Source organism: Raphanus sativus, chromosome 4, assembly GCF_000801105.2.
Source record: "Raphanus sativus cultivar WK10039 chromosome 4, ASM80110v3, whole genome shotgun sequence".
NCBI classification, from domain to species: Eukaryota; Viridiplantae; Streptophyta; class Magnoliopsida; order Brassicales; family Brassicaceae; genus Raphanus; species Raphanus sativus.
In genome coordinates, this window is record NC_079514.1 from 12,881,326 (window position 1) to 12,901,492 (window position 20,167).

The 20,167-nt window shown below is 37.9% G+C and overlaps 5 protein-coding genes and 2 long non-coding RNA genes across 10 annotated transcripts; 5 read left to right on the forward strand and 2 right to left on the reverse strand.

Annotated features, from left to right (window-relative positions):
* The first annotated feature begins 472 nt into the window (after window positions 1-472).
* LOC108855294 (protein KINESIN LIGHT CHAIN-RELATED 2) lies at window positions 473-3,571 on the forward strand. Of its 3 annotated transcripts, none has more exons than XM_018629073.2 (3): window positions 473-1,043; window positions 1,283-3,066; window positions 3,164-3,571. In XM_018629073.2, exons 2-3 carry the CDS (start codon window positions 1,295-1,297, stop codon window positions 3,378-3,380), a joined length of 1,989 nt encoding a protein of 662 aa, XP_018484575.1. In that variant the 5' UTR covers window positions 473-1,043; window positions 1,283-1,294; the 3' UTR covers window positions 3,381-3,571. The 3 variants fall into 3 exon arrangements, with proteins under 3 accessions (XP_018484575.1, XP_056864934.1, XP_018484574.1); XM_057008954.1 differs by having other exon boundaries at window positions 1,293-3,066; XM_018629072.2 differs by having other exon boundaries at window positions 474-1,043; window positions 1,274-3,066.
* A 1,270-nt stretch (window positions 3,572-4,841) lies between these two features.
* On the reverse strand, window positions 4,842-5,446 carry LOC130511468 (uncharacterized). The gene is made up of 3 exons (XR_008944928.1): window positions 5,298-5,446; window positions 5,102-5,215; window positions 4,842-5,021 (listed from the first exon to the last, which is right to left on the reverse strand). It is a non-coding gene; the product is annotated as an uncharacterized LOC130511468 (long non-coding RNA).
* A 659-nt stretch (window positions 5,447-6,105) lies between these two features.
* Window positions 6,106-7,232, reverse strand: LOC130511531 (uncharacterized). The gene is made up of 3 exons (XR_008945006.1): window positions 7,005-7,232; window positions 6,279-6,512; window positions 6,106-6,189 (listed from the first exon to the last, which is right to left on the reverse strand). It is a non-coding gene; the product is annotated as an uncharacterized LOC130511531 (long non-coding RNA).
* Window positions 7,233-7,984: 752 nt separating this feature from the next.
* Window positions 7,985-10,073, forward strand: LOC108853545 (uncharacterized). 2 transcript variants are annotated; one of them, XM_018626955.2, is made up of 2 exons: window positions 7,985-9,564; window positions 9,682-10,073. In XM_018626955.2, exons 1-2 carry the CDS (start codon window positions 8,254-8,256, stop codon window positions 9,994-9,996), a joined length of 1,626 nt encoding a protein of 541 aa, XP_018482457.1. In that variant the 5' UTR covers window positions 7,985-8,253; the 3' UTR covers window positions 9,997-10,073. The 2 variants fall into 2 exon arrangements, with proteins under 2 accessions (XP_018482457.1, XP_018482458.1); XM_018626956.2 differs by having other exon boundaries at window positions 7,987-9,564; window positions 9,758-9,947.
* A 1,057-nt stretch (window positions 10,074-11,130) lies between these two features.
* Window positions 11,131-12,623, forward strand: LOC108849844 (inositol polyphosphate multikinase beta). Its single transcript, XM_018623456.2, has 2 exons — window positions 11,131-11,329; window positions 11,543-12,623. Exon 2 carries the CDS (start codon window positions 11,557-11,559, stop codon window positions 12,400-12,402), a length of 846 nt encoding a protein of 281 aa, XP_018478958.1. The 5' UTR covers window positions 11,131-11,329; window positions 11,543-11,556; the 3' UTR covers window positions 12,403-12,623.
* Window positions 12,624-14,164: 1,541 nt separating this feature from the next.
* LOC108851570 (uncharacterized) lies at window positions 14,165-17,158 on the forward strand. The gene is made up of 14 exons (XM_018625021.2): window positions 14,165-14,411; window positions 14,580-14,724; window positions 14,823-14,890; window positions 14,978-15,031; window positions 15,122-15,205; window positions 15,319-15,407; window positions 15,483-15,566; window positions 15,675-15,805; window positions 15,923-15,964; window positions 16,065-16,141; window positions 16,218-16,308; window positions 16,372-16,453; window positions 16,596-16,668; window positions 16,773-17,158. Exons 1-14 carry the CDS (start codon window positions 14,323-14,325, stop codon window positions 16,939-16,941), a joined length of 1,278 nt encoding a protein of 425 aa, XP_018480523.1. The 5' UTR covers window positions 14,165-14,322; the 3' UTR covers window positions 16,942-17,158.
* A 353-nt stretch (window positions 17,159-17,511) lies between these two features.
* LOC108848815 (protease Do-like 1, chloroplastic) lies at window positions 17,512-19,997 on the forward strand. The gene is given in 9 exon segments (XM_018622260.2): window positions 17,512-17,958; window positions 18,245-18,367; window positions 18,499-18,670; window positions 18,786-18,823; window positions 18,940-19,138; window positions 19,244-19,271; window positions 19,274-19,395; window positions 19,482-19,616; window positions 19,701-19,997. Coding segments are annotated over 9 exon segments (1,311 nt in total). The 5' UTR covers window positions 17,512-17,542; the 3' UTR covers window positions 19,779-19,997.
* The last annotated feature ends 170 nt before the right edge of the window (window positions 19,998-20,167 follow it).

The following is a 20,167-nucleotide window of genomic DNA, read 5'->3' on the forward strand; positions in this document are numbered from 1 at the left end:
AAACCCAGGCTGTCTAACGTGCAGCTGTAATCTACGTGTCATACCGTCATTAAGATAAATTCTTGCTAATATACAAGCGAATGAATCTAGTGGTGGTCCAGTATTCGTTTCCTAAAGCCTATTTAGTAACAGTGCATCCATGATATCAAAAGGCTCATTTTTAACTTAACTACATAAATGAAAAGATAATGCGATGATTAAGGAGGTAAATGAATGATTAAGTATGACACGTGGTGAAATTTAAACGGAGCGATTATACAGCTGGGAATATGAAGGGTGTTTGACGTAGACTTGTGATCTTTCCCCAGCTTTTAATTAGCTGGCTGTTAACAGGCAACTCTCAAACCCCACCCCCAAAAATTGCATTTTAAGAAATATTAGTAAGTTATGGACAAGGATATATTATAGCACTGTTTAACTATAAAAAAAGTCCTGAAAAATTGAGAGAGAGAGAGAGAGAGAGAGAGAGAGAGAGAGAGAGGTGCGAGTAGGGGAGAAGTCATCTTCTTTATTGCTTCAAGAGTCAATCTTCTTCAACTTAATGATCACTCTATTCTTTTAGGGTTCTTTAATTTTTTTTTGTAACTCTTTTTTTGTTTGTTTGTAATGATATCATTTAATAACATGAAAAAGAGTCAATAATCATCTTCTCTATCTTTAATCTATACAATAATTGAATTAAAAGGTGGACTGAGAATTAATTAACTACACCATGTAGACCCTAAATAAAAGAAAACATGCTCTTTTCTTTACATATTGGCTATATACATAGGACAATTAAAGAGTTTGGCATAAATGTTGTTGCTTCATCTCTCTCTATCTCATTTATCTTACCTTGTAGAGTGTGAATGTATATAATTTTGTATGCATTAGCTATAAGACAATGAAAGGGATGATATTAAAAAAAACACCTAGAACTGAAAAGTACAAGACACCATAATCCTCCATCTTTGATTTTATCTCTACACCCAACTAAGCCAACGAAGCAACACAACTCGACTTCTTCTTTGTTTCTTCAAGAGTCACAGAGAGGCACGTAAAAGGTACCGATCTTTTTTATTTAATCTCTTCAAATTTCCTTTTTTTCCTTCTGATCTGGGTTTTATGCTATGTTATGTTCTCTGTTAATAACTGAATCTAGATGAGTTCGATATGGTTCTTGTCCAATTACGGACCCTCCGTTTTGTCTTCTTGTCGTAACAGAAAGTCAAACTATCATCTTTGTTTCAACTGATTTTAGTTCTTTCTGAATTTTCATTTGTTTTTGATTCAGATTTAATAGATTGATTTAGGAATGGAGATAGGGGAGAGCCATGACAGGGGTAAAGACGAGTCCGCTGCCATTCAAACGTCGCCGAGGAGTCCCTTAAGCTCCATAGATCTCGCCATGGACGGTGCCGTGAACGCTTCCATCGAGCAGCTCTATCACAACGTCTGCGAAATGGAGAGCTCCGATGACCAATCCCCCTCGAGGGCGAGTTTCATCTCCTACGGAGCTGAGTCAAGAATCGATCTGGAGCTGAGGCATCTCGTGGGAGGAGATGTTGGAGAGAGAAAGAAAGATATTATCTCGGAGAAGAAAGAGGAAACTAACAACGACGGGAGTAAAAACAGAGGAGGTGACTTGAGTCACAAGAAACCAGGTGAATCCAAAAAAACAAGCCCTAAATCGAGAACCCTCGGATCGAGAAGATCTCCTGATCTCAAGAAGGCTTCTGTGGATGATCAGGAGAGTCCTGAGCTCGGTCCCTCGCTGTTGAAGCAAGCCAGAGAGTTGGTTTCATCAGGCGAGAATCTGAACAGAGCTCTTGATTTAGCGTTACGTGCGGTGAAAGCTTTCGAGAAACGTGTTGAAGGAGATAAACAACAAGGGCTGAACCTGGTCATGTCTCTGCATATCTTGGCAGCGATCTACGCCGGTTTAGGTAAATACAACGAAGCTGTTCCTGTTCTCGAACGGTCCATCGAGATACCGATGATAGAAGACGGCGAGGATCACTCCTTAGCCAAGTTCGCAGGGTGCATGCAGCTCGGCGACATGTACGGCCTAATGGGCCAAGTCGAAAACTCGCTTCTCCTCTACACAGCAGGTCTGGAGATTCAAAGACAAGTTCTCGGAGAGACGGATCCGCGAGTAGGCGAAACGTGTCGGTACCTAGCGGAAGCTCACGTCCAAGCGATGCAGTTCGAGGAAGCCTCGAGGCTCTGTCAAATGGCGTTAGACATACACAAAGAGAACGGTTCCAACGCTACGGCTTCAATCGAAGAAGCTGCGGATAGAAAACTCATGGGACTCATCTGCGACGCCAGAGGCGACTACGAGGTCGCGCTCGAGCATTACGTTCTAGCGAGCATGGCGATGTCGTCGCAGAACCACAGAGAAGACGTCGCGTCGATAGATTGTAGCATCGGTGATGCCTACATGTCTCTAGCGAGGTTCGACGAGTCGATATTCGCGTACCAGAAGGCTTTGGCTGTGTTTAAACAGTCCAAAGGAGAGAGTCATTCCTCTGTGGCTTCCGTTTACGTCAGGCTTGCTGATCTCTACAACAAGATTGGGAAGCTGCGAGATTCCAAGTCATACTGCGAAAACGCGCTTAGGATATACCTAAAGCCGTCTCCGGGGACACCGATGGAAGAGGTCGCGACTGGTTTTATAGAGATCTCTGCGATATATCAGTCGATGAACGAGCTTGAACAAGCGCTTAAGCTGCTGAGACGCGCGTTGAAGATATATGCGAACGCTCCGGGGCAACAGAACACGGTTGCTGGTATCGAAGCTCAGATGGGTGTGATCTCTTACATGATGGGGAGCTATCCTGAGTCGTACAGCATTTTCAAGAGCGCGGTTTCGAAGTTTCGAAACAGCGGAGAGAAGAAGACGGCTCTCTTTGGGATTGCGTTGAACCAGATGGGACTTGCGTGCGTCCAACGTTACGCGATCAACGAAGCTGCGGATTTGTTTGAAGAAGCGAAAGGGATTTTGGAGAATGAGTGTGGACCGTACCATCCAGACACGTTGGCGGTTTACAGTAACCTTGCTGGAACGTACGACGCAATGGGAAGGTGTATATATCTAAACAAATCTTCTTCAGTTTTTTAGGTTATGTTTTTTTTGAGGTTTCTTGCGGCGAAAATAAATGTGTTTCTTGGTTTTATATAGGTTAGAGGATGCTATAGAGATACTAGAGTATGTTGTTGGGACAAGAGAGGAGAAGCTTGGGACGGCGAATCCGGAGGTTGAGGACGAGAAGCAGAGGCTAGCTGCGTTGTTGAAAGAAGCTGGAAGAGGAAGGAGCAAAAGAAACAGAGCGCTTCTTACTCTTTTGGACAACAACCCTGAGATTGAACCGAACTGTGGGCAGAGACCGGTTTATTGATGAACCGGGTTATGGTCCGGTCGAAAATGTATATATATACAAACTACGAGTTCATTATACAGTAATCACACGGCCGAGAGAAAAAAAGAAAGAAGAGGTTTTATGTTTTCTGATTTTGTCAGAATTTCTGATTCAGAATACTACAAACATTCATGTTACATTTGTATTTGTATCTACTGGCTTTTGATTTTTTTTTTTTTGTTATTAATAAGTAAGAGCAATTCTCGTTATGATTCCTGACTAGATATTACGTGGAATTGATACGATCACCTTTGGATTTCTGTTTATTCTTCAAAAGCACCAAAAGGTATAAGTATGTAATCTTCTACATAGGAGTAACCATTTTATAAAAGTACTAGGATCGACGGGCGGGTTGTAGATTTTATAATAATTTTGAAAGATAATCTATATGTATAATATACATTTTGGTAAATTATTGTTGTAGTTTAGTTGTAACTTGATTAGTATTCGGTAGGTAAAAGAATATGATAAGTGTGATATTTTTTTTCCAGCAGGAACAAATAGATGTGAATAATATGCTAATAAGAAGGTTTAATTTTGGCTATGTAATCGGAAAACCACAAAACTATATAATATTCTAAACTATTATATATTTATATAACTTTCTATCGAAAGCTTAGGGTTTTTTTTTTAAAAAAAATCAAATAGAATTTTGCAATTGTTACGGATGTACCAATTTTTTCATCCGCACCGACATTTCTTAACGTCCTAAAGTGACAGAAAAATAAGATGCAGTGCTACCGACTAATATATTAATTACCGTAAACTATTTATCCATACACATTGACTATTATATTTATACTATTGATAACATTATAAAGACCTTTATTAGTGCATGCGATGCTCGCCTTACTATATGGCTACGTAAATTGGAATTTCATGCCTTAAACTAACTAATAGGATTATAACACATGTATGGAGACAACAGCTATACCAAAATGCTAAAATCTCAAAATCAAACTCACACGGAAATGCTAATACTTAAAACTTAAAATTGCCCATATAATTGAGCATATCCAAATTCGTGAAAATAAACAAAGTTGCATAAACAGCCCATATAATATAGACAGCCAAAAGAGAAAGACATATCCAAATACGTGAAAATGAACGAAGTTGCATAACCATTATTAAAATCGAGAGTCTGAGCATAATTATTAATGGCTGATATATCTCAGCCAACCCACGCCTTCTTCACCCCCTTCGACAATGCAACGCCCGTCTTCTTATGCGCCGAACTGACTGTACCCGTACCTCCATCAGATGATGCCCCACCGATGGCATCAACATTTCCAAACTCATCAGTTGTCGGATCTCCAGGCGGTTTGTCATCACCGTCGTCATTGTTTCCTCCCTGTTCCACTAATGGTGTTATACATACACATACTTGCAAATAGCAAGACGATAGTGAGCGAGCATAGTACACAGTATACTTACATTGTCATCCACGTCATCATCTGGCAAACGACCATGATCTTCAGCAACACGCGTTACGGTGAATGTCTTATGATGCTCGGTGAAGTTATACGCAGTGACTCTAACTTAGAACGTGTACGTCCTTCCTTCCATTTCTGCAATAAACGGAGGTATCCTGGAATCCTCAGGATTCACTTCGTCCTCAGCCTATATGACATGATATCAGATGGGAAATAGAGTACGCTCAGCGGGTGACACACATGCATGTAAACAGAGAAGTATCGTACCAGCATCTGTACAGCCTCACTTGCTCGGAGACTATGCAGTTTAGTCATTACCCCGTCAAACCAAACGAAAGTGCTTTCCGCAGTATCATCAGATATAGCCATTCCACATGATAGCTATAATAAGATAGCAAAGCCGAAGCTAAAGCCAAATTAAAAACAGATATATAAATAGTTATCCAGCAAGAACGTTACTTACCGAAGAGTCCAACAGCATGCGAATTATTGCATTGTCCACATGTATAGGCAGAGTCAGTATGTTGCAATTTTTTTACTGCATTTGGAGCAAGCAACATAGCACCACCCCTTATCGGTGTCAACACGAACAACCCTCCCAGTGCACATGAAATCAATTTCATGCATCATGTATACATCACTCACATTCAAAACGAACTATAAGATTCAAAATAATCCTAAAGACACTGCCAGTTTTTTTTTTTTACCTGAGACGCAGCAGAGACAACAAAATTGTTAAGCTCATGGATGGTCATCTTCTCGACCTTCGTATATGATTTGAGCAGCGGAGCGGCTGACGGTATACCGGTGTCCCTGGCGACCAACCTAGAATAATGATCAGGTATTCAAATAAGTAGCAGTACACATACATGTTTAACTAACGATAACCTACTGATAGAAACCGACTCCCCCTGAATCAGTCTCCTTATCGAAATACACATGCGTTCCTGAAGTTGCATTGAGAAACAAACGACCTACACAGAGAAATAAAATTATAAGGATCCAAGTACTACGAAATTAACTAATACCATACGAACAGGAGCATGTCACTACCTCCAACCATTTTCGGGTTGATGCTCGTTGCAACAATGACCTTTGGATCAACATGCATAGACTCGAGTTCTCTGTGGAAAGCAACGGCCTGAGAGTCAAATAAGCTCAGAGTGACAGTGTCATCACTGCACACATCCAAAAGAGCAATCATTAGGACAAAAAATACTCTGAAAAAATCCATATGAACTACAATATTTAAATTGCGGATTGACATGTACCTATCCAATTTCATTGTCACCATGACCCGATTCTTCTCCTCCGGAGGATCAGTAACAGTGCTCCAAGAACCTCTCCTATGACATCTACAAAAAGTTCAAAACCTATATCACTTCTCCTTTATAAAAAGAGAAATCAACAACATAAGAAACATGTGTGAAAAATGTCATCATACCTGGTAGCTGGCTGTTTGTGTTAGCCAAACCAAACAGTTCCGACTGGTTATGGAACCGGAAACCTTCTTTGGGCAAGGGTGAGACTGGCTCAAATATCTCTTCAAATGAAGTGGACTCATTGAACCGGATGAGGAAAGAAGAATCTGCAAGCCGTCAAATCCGGATATGGAGAACATTGATCCGGCAGTGAGTCTCTCCTGGAACCGTGGGAGCCGATTAGCACTGATGCTTGCCTGCACAATGGTTCCTTGGAATAAAGATGGGAAATTATCAACGTCCGGAAATCAAAATCAATTATAACAACAGAATAATAAATCAGACAAACAAAGATATTAAAAAGACAAAAAAAAAAAAACGTCATGATCAGTTCACGATATGTTGTTTCGAAAGGATTATCAATCAGACAAATCAAGATGTTAATTAAAAAAATATTAAAACACAACCAAAGCACACTGATCAGTTCACCAGAACCCAATTACAAACAACATGGCAATAAAGACAAACCAAGATACTAACATCTCGATTGGAATATTAACTCAGACCAATCGAGACCTAGAATCTAACAACAGGATAATAAAACATGCTCAGTTCACCGGAACTCAAATATAAACATCAGGATAACAAATCATACAAACCAACATACTAAAAAACAAAACTTAAATAAAACCCAAGTAATGGAAACACAGAGTTTAGAAATCGAAACCTCTCAGAAGCGAGATACAAACCTATTTATACACGGATTAGCCGACTGAAGAACGCAATTATTAACAGTCATGAAACGGAATGGACCGATTCTCAGATCCGATTTCAGTAACGGAAACAAAACGAATCCCAATCGTCTTCGCCGTAGACAAAGAAGCGTCGCGAAGAAAACAAAAAACTGTATATTAGAGTCTGTGGTGAACGATGTGCACAGCTGGGCTAGGACATGAAGATAACGTGATAGATAAAGCTAAGCCCAAAGAGAAGTCCATTCATCAGGCGCAAAATGAAACGTATCGTTTCATTTAATCCGATATGTCAAACAAAGAAGGTATCAGTTTCCACGCTGGAATCTGACGTGGCTCAACCTGGAGAGAGTTAACTGAATTATATATAAATAGATGTAATCTTCTACCAGGTGTCTTCTACATAGGATTCTCTTTTGATTTTGAGCACTAAAAGCCACTAATCTTGTTTTCACAAGTATTTTGAAGTCTGACAAACTTTTTGAAAGGACCACTGATCTGTGTGAGTCAAGAAAGTCTGCAGCTTAGTAGAAAGAAAGTAGAACATAAGAACAACGTAAGAACGTTCCAACGTCTCGAAAAGTTGCAATAAAAGGAAAAAAGTAACAAATTTGTTTCTAAGCAACGCCTATATTCATTAATTTTCCTAACAAAGCTTGATATATGTTTCAACCTTCCAGATATCATCATCCTTTTTCCTTTTTTCTTTAACTTTTTTTTCAGTTCATCATCTTATTTTCTTAAACATCATTTTTTCTGTGTAATATTCTCTTCATTTAAAAAAATGGTTTTGTAAGAACTTTTTTGTCACCAGATAAGTGTTTGAGTATATATCTAAATAAAAGTTTGATTACAGAAGTTTGCGAGATCATATACAAATGTGAAATGTAATCTATCTGACTCATCTTAACTTTAATATTTAAGCCATTCACTAGTCTCTAGAGGGCACGATAACCAAATCTGAATCAAATATATAAAATGTAGGCAATAAGACATGATGACTATGATTAAAATTAACTTTTGAGATAGGAGAAATAAACGGATTAAAGTAAAGTGCGCGCATGATGACTATGATTAATATGCATAGGGCGGATCCCTTTAGACCGACGGAAGTGAATAATCAACGGCTGGATTAGAAAAGCAAAACCAAAAGCTTAACGCAAAAGAATAATAAATCTGTCCATCGAGACAAATGAGACCTTAGCGGTGTTCACGAGACATTTGCGTTACAACCCACCAATCCACCATGGTCCGATTGGACAATCTCTCCGACGAAGACTTTGTAAACTTGGATCTGTCCGATGAAGATAGAGCAAGCTTACATCAGAGCGATGAAGATAGTAAATACTTCTTTCAGTTATGTGAAGACGAGGTGAAAGGAGTGAAGCTTCCTGGTCACGACCATCCTATGTCTTTTCTCGCTCGTGCGGTCTATTGCAGTGGCTGCACCGAGATAAATGATAGCGGAGGCTACCATTGCTCTGACTGCGACATGTACTTGCACAAAGAATGTGCCGAGTCCCCTTCGGAGATTAACCATCCTTCTCACACGCGCCACCCACTCACACTTCTCACGCGTGGAGCACCAGATGACTCCCACATCAACTCATGTCGCTTGTGCGGAGGAAAGTTTAGGAGACTCATCTACCATTGCACCGAATGTGAATTCACCTTGGATCCAGCATGCGCCCGGAATCCACCACCGCTTATTGTTTACCACCCAAAGGGGCATGAGCATTTACTCACACTCATGCCTAGGCTTATTTTCTTTACTTGCAACGCTTGTGGGATGGTTGGTGATCGGTCTCCTTATGTATGCCCACAATGTGATTTCATGATCCATAAAGATTGTATCTACTTACCCCGCGTCATAAACATCAATCGTCACCATCATCGCGTTTCTCGTACTTATTTTCTTGGTCTTAGAAATTGGGTATGTGGAGTTTGTCGTTTGAAGATTGATGGGAAATACGGGGCTTATTCTTGCTTGAAATGTCCTCAGTACGCTGTTCATTCAAGATGTGCCACGAGAGAGGATGTATGGGACGGGGAAGAACTAGAATATGAACCCGAAGAAGAGATGGAAGATGTTGAACCCTTCAAGGTGGTAGGTAAGAATCTCATTAATCATTTTACTCATGAAGAACACAACCTAGGATTCAAGGAAGGTGGTGGTGGTGGTGGTGAGGAGAGCATGCGTTGTCGCGCATGCGTCCTTCCTATAGATCTAGATTCGTTTTACAGTTGTGTTGATTGTGATTTTATCCTCCATGAGGTATGTGCGAATCTTCCTAGAAAGAAGCGACATGTACTACATAACAGCCCACTTACACTCCAGAAAAATATTCCACATCACAAGCTATACAAGGGTGTTTTTCGGTGCTCTGCCTGCAAAGAGTTCTCTAGCGGATTCAGCTACATAGGTTCTGGTATTCAGTTAGATGTGCGGTGCGGTTCCATCACTGAGCCCTTTGTTCACCAGGGTCATCCTCATCCCTTATTTTTCACTTTACCAGATCCAAAGACATGCCGGGCTTGTGGCATCTGGCAAAATAAGGTATTGAACTGTATTGAATGTGATTTTCCTTTGTGTTTTGGGTGTGCTACTTTGCCATATGAGGTTAGAAACCAAAAGCATGATAGACATCCTATAACGTTATGCTTTGTTGAAAAGGCGAGTACTGGTCAGCATTGGTGTGATATATGTGAAACACGATTGAATCCCAACAAATATTTTTACACATGTGAAGATTGTGCCAGCACTCTTCACGTTCACTGTGTGCATTTAGAAGGCTTGTTACACGTCAAACCGGGGGACAAATTATCATACTTTGGCTACGGTTTTGAGATGGTTCTAGGAAATCGCATCAACAGGCCACGTTGCGAATCCTGCTACGAGCTATGCGTAGGTTCCTTTCTACAGAGCACTGACTACAAAGATATGTACGCATGTTCTAAAAGTTGTTTGTATGAATTTCCCCAGTGTTGAGTTTTCTAGGATATATAATGCAGTTCTTATGTGTCTTTTGATTAATCTTTTTTGTATAATATATAGCTTTCTTGTAATTTTCTTCTTTCTCTTCTCGTAAACTCTAGTGACCAAAATGAATTTTGACAAACGAATCCTCTGCAAGAAACATAAACTAGACAAAAACATAACTTAAATCTGTCCACAAGTCTCATTCGCATTCAGTCATGCAGATTTTCATCTTGACCGAACCCGAACCAAAAAATCTAACTGGTACCCGGTCAGAAAATATAAAAATATTTGAAGAGGTCTTGTATGATGCTACAAAATATATTCAAACCCGAAATTGCTATTAACCAATTCCGTACATGTAACTCAAAAAATCCAAAGCCTCCAAAAAAAATATCCAAAAACGATCTAAATATCCAAAGTGATATTAAAATATAAATATCTTGAATATAAATATATAATTCAAATATTCAATTTCATATTTATTTTGATATGATATATAAAAATAAATATTTAAAATTTAGATAAATACTCAATTATATATAAATGAGTATTTATTTCTTATAATTTGTAAAATTTTAAAATTTATTTTAAATATATCCGAATTGAATCGATATAACTCGAATCTAAATGATATATGATTAGTTTATCAGTTTAAAATATGATACAAATTAAATATCCATAATTTTCTGTTATAAATTAAAATCGAATTTTCCATGGAAGTGAGGTAACTTAAGAAACTTTATGGTTTTAAGAAGTTTGAAAAAATATATAAATGGTTAATCTAATAACTTTAAATTTGACATCATTCTATATATAATAAATAAAAAAAATGATTTGAGACAAAATGATTTTTTTATAACAAAAGTTACAAAACTGCTGATCCAATAAATCCGGCTCTATGTATTTCTGAACCAGAGTAGAAATCTAATTCCAGATTTCTTATATTTTCAAAAAAAAAAAAATTGGTTGGTCAGATTATCTTTTCATCATTTTCTAATCACGACTCCGGTTTTAGTGTTTCAGTCGTTTAAAAGAAAATTGACAACATGTTTCAACCGATTTTCATAATTAAAAAGAATTTATTCATTATTGCAATATTTCTTCATCTCCCGACAAGATAGCTTATCTGGTTCATTGTTTTTTCTTTTTGTAAAAGTTATCTGGTCATTGTTTATTCCCCATTTCTTAGTCTACTACATAAATGTTGCTCAACAAAAAAAAGTCTACTACATAAACAACTACACATTCGTCTTTTGATCTTTGTTTTCGCACCCCTGGAGATTTTCTTGATAATATATTCTTCCTCAGTGTTGTTAATTTCGATTCTTCGTCTTCGCGCCAGGTTCTTCGTCTTTCTCCAACTTTTATATAGTTCGATCTAGTACTTAAGTTTTTTTTTTTTGAAAAAGATTTAGTACTTAGTTTAGTAGAAGAATCATTGACTTTTGATACGCTTTTAATATCTCAAGTCAATAGATGAAACTTTTTGATCCTTGTCTTTCAAGAAGGATACTAAGAAAATTTCTGGTGAAATCTCGTTTCTTATTCATCGTAGATACTGTTTGCTGCATGAAGATGCTCAAGGACCCTGAACACCAAGTTGCTGGTCACATGGCTAAAGATGGGAGGCTTGGTCCGCTAGTAGACGGAGAAGGCCGATTCTTCAAGCCGTTTCAGAGTAATGGTCGTGGGGAAGACGAGGCTAAGTTCTACGAGTCCTTCTCGTCCAACAAGAATGTTCCGGATCATATCCGTGGATATTTCCCTGTCTATCACGGCACTCAAGTAGTCGAAACATCTAATGGATCTGGCAAGCTTCCACACATAATTCTTGATGATGTTGTTTTTGGTTACACAAATCCCTCCGGAATGGATGTTAAGATTGGATCTAGGACATGGTACCCCGGTGTATCCGAACAGTATTTCAACCAATGCCTAAAGAACGATAGAGAGACCACATCTGTTTCTTTGGGGTTTAGGCATGCTGGTTTTAAGATTTTTGACCACCAAGAATCGAGGTTTTGGATAGTCGAGTACAAGTTTGTTCATAGGTACAAAGTCGATGACGCTAGACTGGCTTTAAGGAAGTTTGTGTCATCGAACTCGCTAGCTGACTTGATACCAGACTGTGCATTTGCGTCACAAGTTTATGGCGGTTCTAGTGGTATCTTAGCGCAGTTATTAGAGCTTAAAGCTTGGTTTGAAACTCAAACGCTATACCATTTCAGTTCTTGCTCGGTTTATATGTTTTATGAGAATGAATCGCTTTTGATGAAAGGAGGAGATGGTGCCCGGGCACAAGTAAAGCTGGTGGATTTTACGCATGTTCTTGATGGCAATGGTGTCATTGACCATAATTTCTTAGGTGGGCTCTCCTCTTTCATCAAATTCATCCAAGACATACTTGAAAGCTAGGACAACAGCGACGAAACGAATACTTCTCATTCTGAATATGGGGAACTAGGGATTAATGTTTCGCTCTGACTCGTTTCAAGTTATGTGTTTGGACATAAACTTTTGTCCCCTTCAATTGTATAATACTTTTGGTATACCAACCGAACCAAACAATTGTACTGTACTTCTCACTTGAGGATTAACCAAATGTCCATGAAACTTAGCTAAACCTATGCAGCTTATTTGGTTTCCTGTTATAGCAAAGCTACATTGTGTATTCAAGTAAAGAAAATACTTGAAGAAGAAATATGTCAACGTCAGTAAGTTTAAACATTAGTGAAAACTTACAACTGATTAATAATAATAATAATGGAATTATTTTGTTAAATGAGAAATAATAAAGTAAATATAATAAATTTTGATGTGATGAATAATGTTTCACTCTACAAAATTTGGTGAATGATATCATATTTGGTATTCTATTATAGATGGAAATTATACCAAATTTATTAATTTAATATTTGGTATCCTATTGGACTTGGCCCAATATTTGGTTTGTTTCAAAGTAAATGTTAAAAAGAAACGATTGAAGGATTTGTTTCAAATGCCACCTCAATTAAAGGTATTTTTTTTTAAAAAAATTGTCCCTTAACAACGTAAGGTTTATTAAGATTAGATTTTACTTTTTCCAAAAAAAAAAAAGATTTTACTTTTTCCTCGTTTGAGTTTCTTAAGGTTATTTAAGGGGATTACTGGACATCCTAACTCGTTTTCCCGCTCGACCGTAAATGCGACTTTTACAGTTAATAGCGGTTGACGACGTTTTAAAATAATTATACAAATTGTTATAGATCGTTTTAAATCGTTCTGAACCTTATAAAATCAAAAGCCGGTTTCACCTAACGTCTGTGGCTACATGTGATTGCAGATAGATGAAAAATTACAAAACTAATTTTTTAAAATATTTTAAATAAAAATAAAAAATGAAAATATCACAAATAAAAATATATACACATTTATATATTAATTTAAATTCACAAAAAATATCATAACTTTTTTATAAAAAATTTAAACTAGCTATTAATTAGTTTTAAAAATAATAATATACATACATATATAAAATATAAACATATATAAAACAAAAAAAATATTTTTTTAAAAATTTTAATATAAATATTCAAAAATTATTAAAATTATAACTTTCAACTAATTAATAATTATTATATTTTATCACAATAATATTGTTTTATATTTTTATAATGTTATATTATGTCTATATTGCTAATTTATTATTAAATCGATGTAATATCTCATAATTAACCAGTCACAAGTATCCTGCAAATGCAACAATTTTTAAATGCTATACCAATCATATAAAATACTAAATAACGTTTGAAACCGCAATCATCCGCAATTGTAAATTTCTGCATCCGCAATCTCAACCGATGCGTTTTGAACCCGTCGGACGTGAGTGAGATTGTATATTTTTTTCATACGTTTGACTGAATTAGAAAATTTATAAAATTATAATAATGTCAATAATAAGTAAAGAGTCTTATAAAGACCAAACATTAGTGCTAAATACTACTCCAAAAGCGCAAAACACAATGGCGGACAAGCTTGTTCATAGGGCAAAGAGTTCACCATCAGCTATGTTATATGTCGATTCGATTTCTCCGGTTTGGCTCTCTGAACCGGTAGAATCACGGTAGAGTAATTCATTGTTGTAAAAAAAAAAAAATACTACTCCATAATACAATTAAACGCAACATAACAATTCAATACTCAGCATTCTATTTTATACAGAGGTAGAAAGATTCAAAGGAAGCGAGAGGAACGCCGCTCTTTCGCCAATCACTTAACTAACTCTCTCTTCTCCTCTCCTTGATCAAATTTGATTCTTCGAAGCTTCAAGCTAGAGAAAGAAAGAGCTCTCGAAAAATGGGGAATTTTCTAGACAAGGAACCGCCGCCTCCGGTCGTTCTTGTCCCTCCGCTGTTTGATTTCCCACCTCTCTCCGCCCGTAACAGGTAAATCATCAAAAAAAATCATTACATAAAACTGTGGGTGGGGACGACACTCTTGTCTTGTTGTATACACTTCAACACGTGTCGCGTTGTGTTCTATTCTGGTGAAATCTCTGTGTGCATATGTGTATAATCTTCAGAATTGAATTTAATCAAATGTTTATGATGCAGGATGTTGGAACCATCATACAACTTGCTGTTTGGGAAGCTTGCTTTGAAATGTCTCTTTGAGGATTACTTTGAAGAAGCCCGTCAATTCTCTGCTAAGTTCCTCTTGAAGCCTATGGATGATCCTCATGTCGACTTGGTTGCATCTGTATCCATTTTTTTTATATATATATATATATATATATATATGCAGTATTGGGGATCGATAGTGCAAGTTATAATTTGTTTCCTTAAATAGTTAAAAAGCTTTCAGGCGCTCTAGATCGTAAAGCGGAAGGTGATCTCGTGGGGAATGCATTGTTTCGCTGGCAAAGGTAAGCTTTTATTTGAACACTAACTAGTACAAGTTTCTGTCGACAAATAGAATAATGCTCAACATTTTTTTTTCATACATTGTGCAGTGATGTTGATGATCCTCATACTTTTGTGGACCTCTCTGTGTCAACCTCCAATCCGTAAACTATCTTCTTGGAGCTCATCTTTATTACAGCATTTTTTAATGTTTTGAAATAATAATTACTTTGTAATTTTGTTTATCGTTTAAGGGTTCTACTGATGAGGTCTTCTGCTTACTACCCTAAATATGGAATCGGAGCATTTGCGGTGTACCCTTTGCTTTCAAAGAAGGCGTAAGTATATCATTTATGGAGAAGAGGCCTGTCTCGTGTTACTTAGATTTGGATGTTATGCTATGAATTTTTTTTAATATTTGTGAATATATGAAGGCATGTTGTTTCTGTAGTGAACAGTTATCTGACGAATATGGAATCATGGGGTTGAGGTACGGCTCAACGAATTTGTCTCTCGGAGCTACTGTCTCTCCTTTTACCAGTAAGCACTTCTAGTAGTTCCTCTGCTTCTTTGTTTCCCTACACGATTCTGACCCTTTTTCAATCCACATCCTAGCAAAGGACGAGTTTCCGAAGAGTGCATGGCTGGTAAGCAAGATGGGAAGGCTTACTGTGGGAGTGCAGTATGAGCCGCTATGTGGTACAATGTTTTTATTTTTGTTTAACAGATAATTCACCTGTGGAATCTATACATTATGTGAGTGAAAGAAAGTAGGCATCAACTATAGTATTTGGGCTTTTGTGCTAGATGAAAACAAAGACACCGCAAAATACACCGACTTAAGGAACTGGAGTTGTGCTGCTGGCTATGGAGTAGGGTCAAGAAGCCCCTTGAGCCCTTCTTTCAACTTTGGCCTTGAAATAGCAAGGAGTTCTCAGGTCATACTTTTAATGTCTGTGTGTAGATGAAACATGGCTGTTATGCTGTCTATAGCATATTGTTATCCGATGAAACATCAGTATTCTTGTTGACTGTTATCGTTCTTGTAAATGCAGTTTATTGCTTCGTTCTACCAACATGTAGTTGTCCAAAGGCGGGTATGACTCTTTTAAACTGGTCCTTTCCCTCTGCTGCCTCATTACTCGTAGGTAAAATTAAATACAATTTCTGGCTCAACATTAAATGGACTTGGAACAGGTGAAAAATCCTTTTGAAGAAGACGAAGTAGTTGGAATCACAAACTACATTGACTTAGGTTTTGAGCTACAAACGAGGTTGTGAACATCTCTGAGATAAAAAACATTGTTAGCTAATGTTTTCTATATATGGTAACATATCTTAAAATTGAAGGGTCGATGATTCCAAGGCATCAGACAACCTCCCAGATTCTTCTCTGCAGATGGCTGCGTCTTGGCAGGCCAATAAGAACTTCTTGCTGAAGGTATGATCCAGAATGCTTGGTAATAAAAGTCAGAACCTCAGTATGTATGTGTGTGTTTTGCAGGGTAAAGTTGGAGCTCTAAGCTCAACACTCACATTAGCATTCAAGTCGTGGTGGAAACCGTCTTTCGCATTCAATATTTCAGGTATGTCCTCCATAAAACAATCTTCCAGTTATGGAAGATCATTGTTGAACAGTTAGAGAAATCCATCTTTAGATGAGCATAAGCTCTTAGTCTATAAGATTGTTCTTGTTACATGAACATGTTGGACTCGTTTTTGATGCAGCAACTACTAATCACTCGACTAGAGAAACAGCATATGGTTTTGGTCTACGTGTTGACAACATAAGAGAGGCCAGGTAAAGTCCATTTGAGACTTGTTTGAGTACAATCAAAATCCTCTTTAACTTTCAAACAAACCAGTATGTGAATTCTCATTGTTGTTTATTCTATGACATTGCAGTTACCAAAGAGCAGATCCAAACTTTGTAATGCTGACACCAAACAAAGAACATCTGGCCGATGGGATTGTGTGGAAAATGGGGAAGAGACCAATGTTTCAATCCGATTTAGACGCTGAGAACTTCAGCGAGCTGCCTAAAGAACTCAGACCTCCCCAGAAGATTCTCTAACCTTATTAAATAAAAAAATTTGTTCTTTTTTTTTTTTTTCATTTCTTGGTTTTCATAATAAGCTTGACTAAAGAAGTTTTATAGCAGTAGTAATAAACCATAGCGTTTTCAAAATGGCAACTCTCTTCGGTTTATAACCGAACTGAAATTTTTGTTTTTCATTATAAATCAGGTTCAACTCGCTAGATTAAAAATAATCCGGTTATCGTTTTGGTTTGATGGTTAAGTTTAGTTCTTTTTAATTAGAAAAAGGTTCTAATCAAGTAAAACTGATTCTGACCAAAATTTTCAAACCAAAAATAATAGAATAACTAATTTAATGAAAATTAGCTAAAATAGTTTAAATTTTAATTAAATAAAATTGAATTGAATCTAATCCAATTAATTTTTGTCAACTGAACTAATTGAATATAAAACTAAATCAATTTTTTTATTTGGTTTAATTCTGTAAAGGTTTATACAAACCAAAATAATTGAAAACTGAGTTAACCAATCGAACCGAACCAGTTCAATACATTTTTTAAAATAAAAAATATTTTTGAAAAATGCGATAAAACAGGAGCCACAATCCCATTGTTCATGAACAAAGAAGAAATTAGTAATGGCGACTAGTAGTTCGCTTCTCCTTTCTACTCTCTTCCTCCACTCTCCTCCTCCTTCCTCTCTCATCTCTAACGGATCCTCCTTCAATCCCTCTCCACGATCGATCTCTCTCCACCCTATCCGATCCACACGCTGCTTTCGGATCCTCTCGAAGCTTCCGCTAGACGACACCGTAGGAGACGACTATGCTCCTCTTCTCCCGCCGCGGCTATCCGCCGCCGTCAAGCCTTTCCTTCTCCTCTGCACCTCCGTCGCTCTGTCGTTCTCGCTGTTCGCCGCTTCTCCCGCCGTCGAATCCGCCGCCGCGTTCGTCGTCACCACTCCGCGGAAGCTCCAGACGGACGAACTCGCGACGGTTCGGTTGTTCCAGGAGAACACTCCTTCCGTCGTCTACATCACTAATCTCGCCGTGAGGTATCGTATCGAATCTCTCTCTTTCTCTTCTTCGATTGGATTAAGATTTTTTTCGAGGGATGTTGATGATTGTGTTTGATCAATTTTACTGTACTCATCAAATGAATTTTGCATTTCTTTAATTGATAAGTTGTCTATAACTTTTAGGTTAAACCTAAGAGGTCATAGGTTCGAATCTCGTTGGAGAGGTCTATTCTATTATAGAGTTAATTATATACGGACTTAGTGTAATGTGAGGAGTAGTGTAATGTTAATTTCGTTTATGTGAGGGTGGGGTTTGAATTAGGCAGGACGCGTTTACATTGGACGTGCTTGAGGTGCCGCAAGGGTCTGGTTCAGGATTCGTGTGGGATAAGCAGGGTCACATTGTTACCAATTATCATGTCATCCGTGGTGCTTCCGATCTCAGGTCCTTTTCATTCTTCTTTCGATTGCTCTTCTTTCATCTATTCTTAGTTGTTTTATGGAGATTAGTAGTTGTGGTATGAATGATGACTTTTGATATTGACCTCATTGCTTCACATGATCTGTATATAACAGGGTCACTCTGGCTGACCAATCGACATATGATGCCAAAGTTGTTGGATTCGACCAAGACAAGGATGTTGCTGTTCTACGTATCGAGGCACCAAAAGACAAGCTAAGGCCTATACCTGTTGGAGTCTCTGCCGATCTTCTCGTCGGCCAGAAAGTCTTTGCCATTGGCAATCCTGTGAGTTATATATAACATCATTTCCTTAGAAATGATCAGTATTATCACTTCTCTGCTTTCTATTGCTCACTTTGGACACACGAAATAAGAACCATTCTTGTGTGTTTTCTTGCAGTTTGGACTTGATCATACTCTTACAACTGGTGTTATAAGGTATGTTCAGCCACTTATAGTACCTGTTCTTCGCATGCTTTTGCGCTAACACGCATAATATATGAATGAACCTTTGAGAATATATATAGCATGAATGTGTATTATGATGTGTACAGTGGTTTGCGAAGAGAAATTAGTTCTGCTGCGACCGGTCGTCCTATTCAAGATGTGATACAAACTGATGCAGCCATTAACCCAGGTAACAGCGGAGGACCGCTTCTAGACAGTTCAGGTACCCTGATTGGTATAAACACAGCCATTTATTCTCCTTCTGGTGCATCTTCTGGAGTTGGCTTTTCAATCCCAGTTGACACCGTGAGTTCCCTTTTGCAAACCTGGTCACATACATCATCTTTCTCTATCCTTTGAATCCACTAACGAGAGAGTTACATTTGTTTCGGGAGTTTATCCCATGTTCAGGTTGGTGGTATCGTTGATCAGCTGGTTAGGTTGGGAAAGTCACAAGACCCATCTTAGGTATCAAATTCGCACCGGACCAATCTGTTGAGCAACTGGGAGTGAGCGGCGTGCTTGTCTTGGACGCTCCTCCAACTGGTCCAGCTGGAAAAGCCGTAAGCTTTTCTATATAATCTGCTCCACTCTGCAGCTTCTTTAATATCATTGTTAATTGCGAAGTAATGATGGTTTTGTTCCACAGGGACTTCAGTCCACAAAACGTGACGGGTACGGGAGGTTAATACTTGGAGACATTATCACGTCGGTTAACGGTACAAAAGTTACTAACGGGAGTGATCTGTACCGGATTCTTGATCAGTGCAAAGTCGGTGATGAGGTAAAAAAAAGAACGTGATAGTTCAAAATCTTCATTTTTGGTAACTATGTTTCTATTTCATACATGAGAGTTTTGACAATGCAGGTGACCGTAGAGGTTCTAAGAGGAGATCACAAGGAGAAGATCTCTGTAACTCTCGAACCAAAACCGGACGAGACTTAAGAAAGTTGTGGAAAGAAAGTAAATATAACGGTAGAACAAACAAAACCGGTGGGCTTATTCTTGTATATCAATTGTTCGGAATGTAGATCGTCCAGTTGTGTAAAAGACAAATCTGTTTATATTTGCATAGCCGGTCTTATGGTTTGGATTGGTATTGATCCTCGGTTTAGACTTTTCGACCATAACCGGTCTAAACCCTCAATAGATTTCTTAATCACAGACCCCCGGTCTTATAGGACAACTCTTTTTCAAGTGGATACCATTAGATCAAGCTACTATTTTTATTAACTATTTGATATTTTGTGGAAATGAAGTTTCATCGATGTTAAACAATCGTAGAGATCGTGAAACGGTCAAACTATTACACAAGTCACCTACAATTTCAGGCA

Bases quoted from the DNA above. Each gene is read 5' to 3' on its own strand.
- LOC108855294 (XM_018629073.2), top strand. From the start codon at position 1,295: ATGGAGATAGGGGAGAGCCATGACAGGGGTAAAGACGAGTCCGCTGCC. The intron at 3,067-3,163 runs GTGTATATATCT...GGTTTTATATAG, and splicing joins ACGTACGACGCAATGGGAAG to GTTAGAGGATGCTATAGAGA.
- LOC108853545 (XM_018626955.2), top strand. From the start codon at position 8,254: ATGGTCCGATTGGACAATCTCTCCGACGAAGACTTTGTAAACTTGGAT. The intron at 9,565-9,681 runs GTATTGAACTGT...TTTGTTGAAAAG, and splicing joins GTGGCATCTGGCAAAATAAG to GCGAGTACTGGTCAGCATTG.
- LOC108849844 (XM_018623456.2), top strand. From the start codon at position 11,557: ATGAAGATGCTCAAGGACCCTGAACACCAAGTTGCTGGTCACATGGCT.
- LOC108851570 (XM_018625021.2), top strand. From the start codon at position 14,323: ATGGGGAATTTTCTAGACAAGGAACCGCCGCCTCCGGTCGTTCTTGTC. The intron at 15,965-16,064 runs GTATGACTCTTT...GACTTGGAACAG, and splicing joins ATGTAGTTGTCCAAAGGCGG to GTGAAAAATCCTTTTGAAGA. The intron at 16,142-16,217 runs GTTGTGAACATC...TTAAAATTGAAG, and splicing joins GGTTTTGAGCTACAAACGAG to GGTCGATGATTCCAAGGCAT.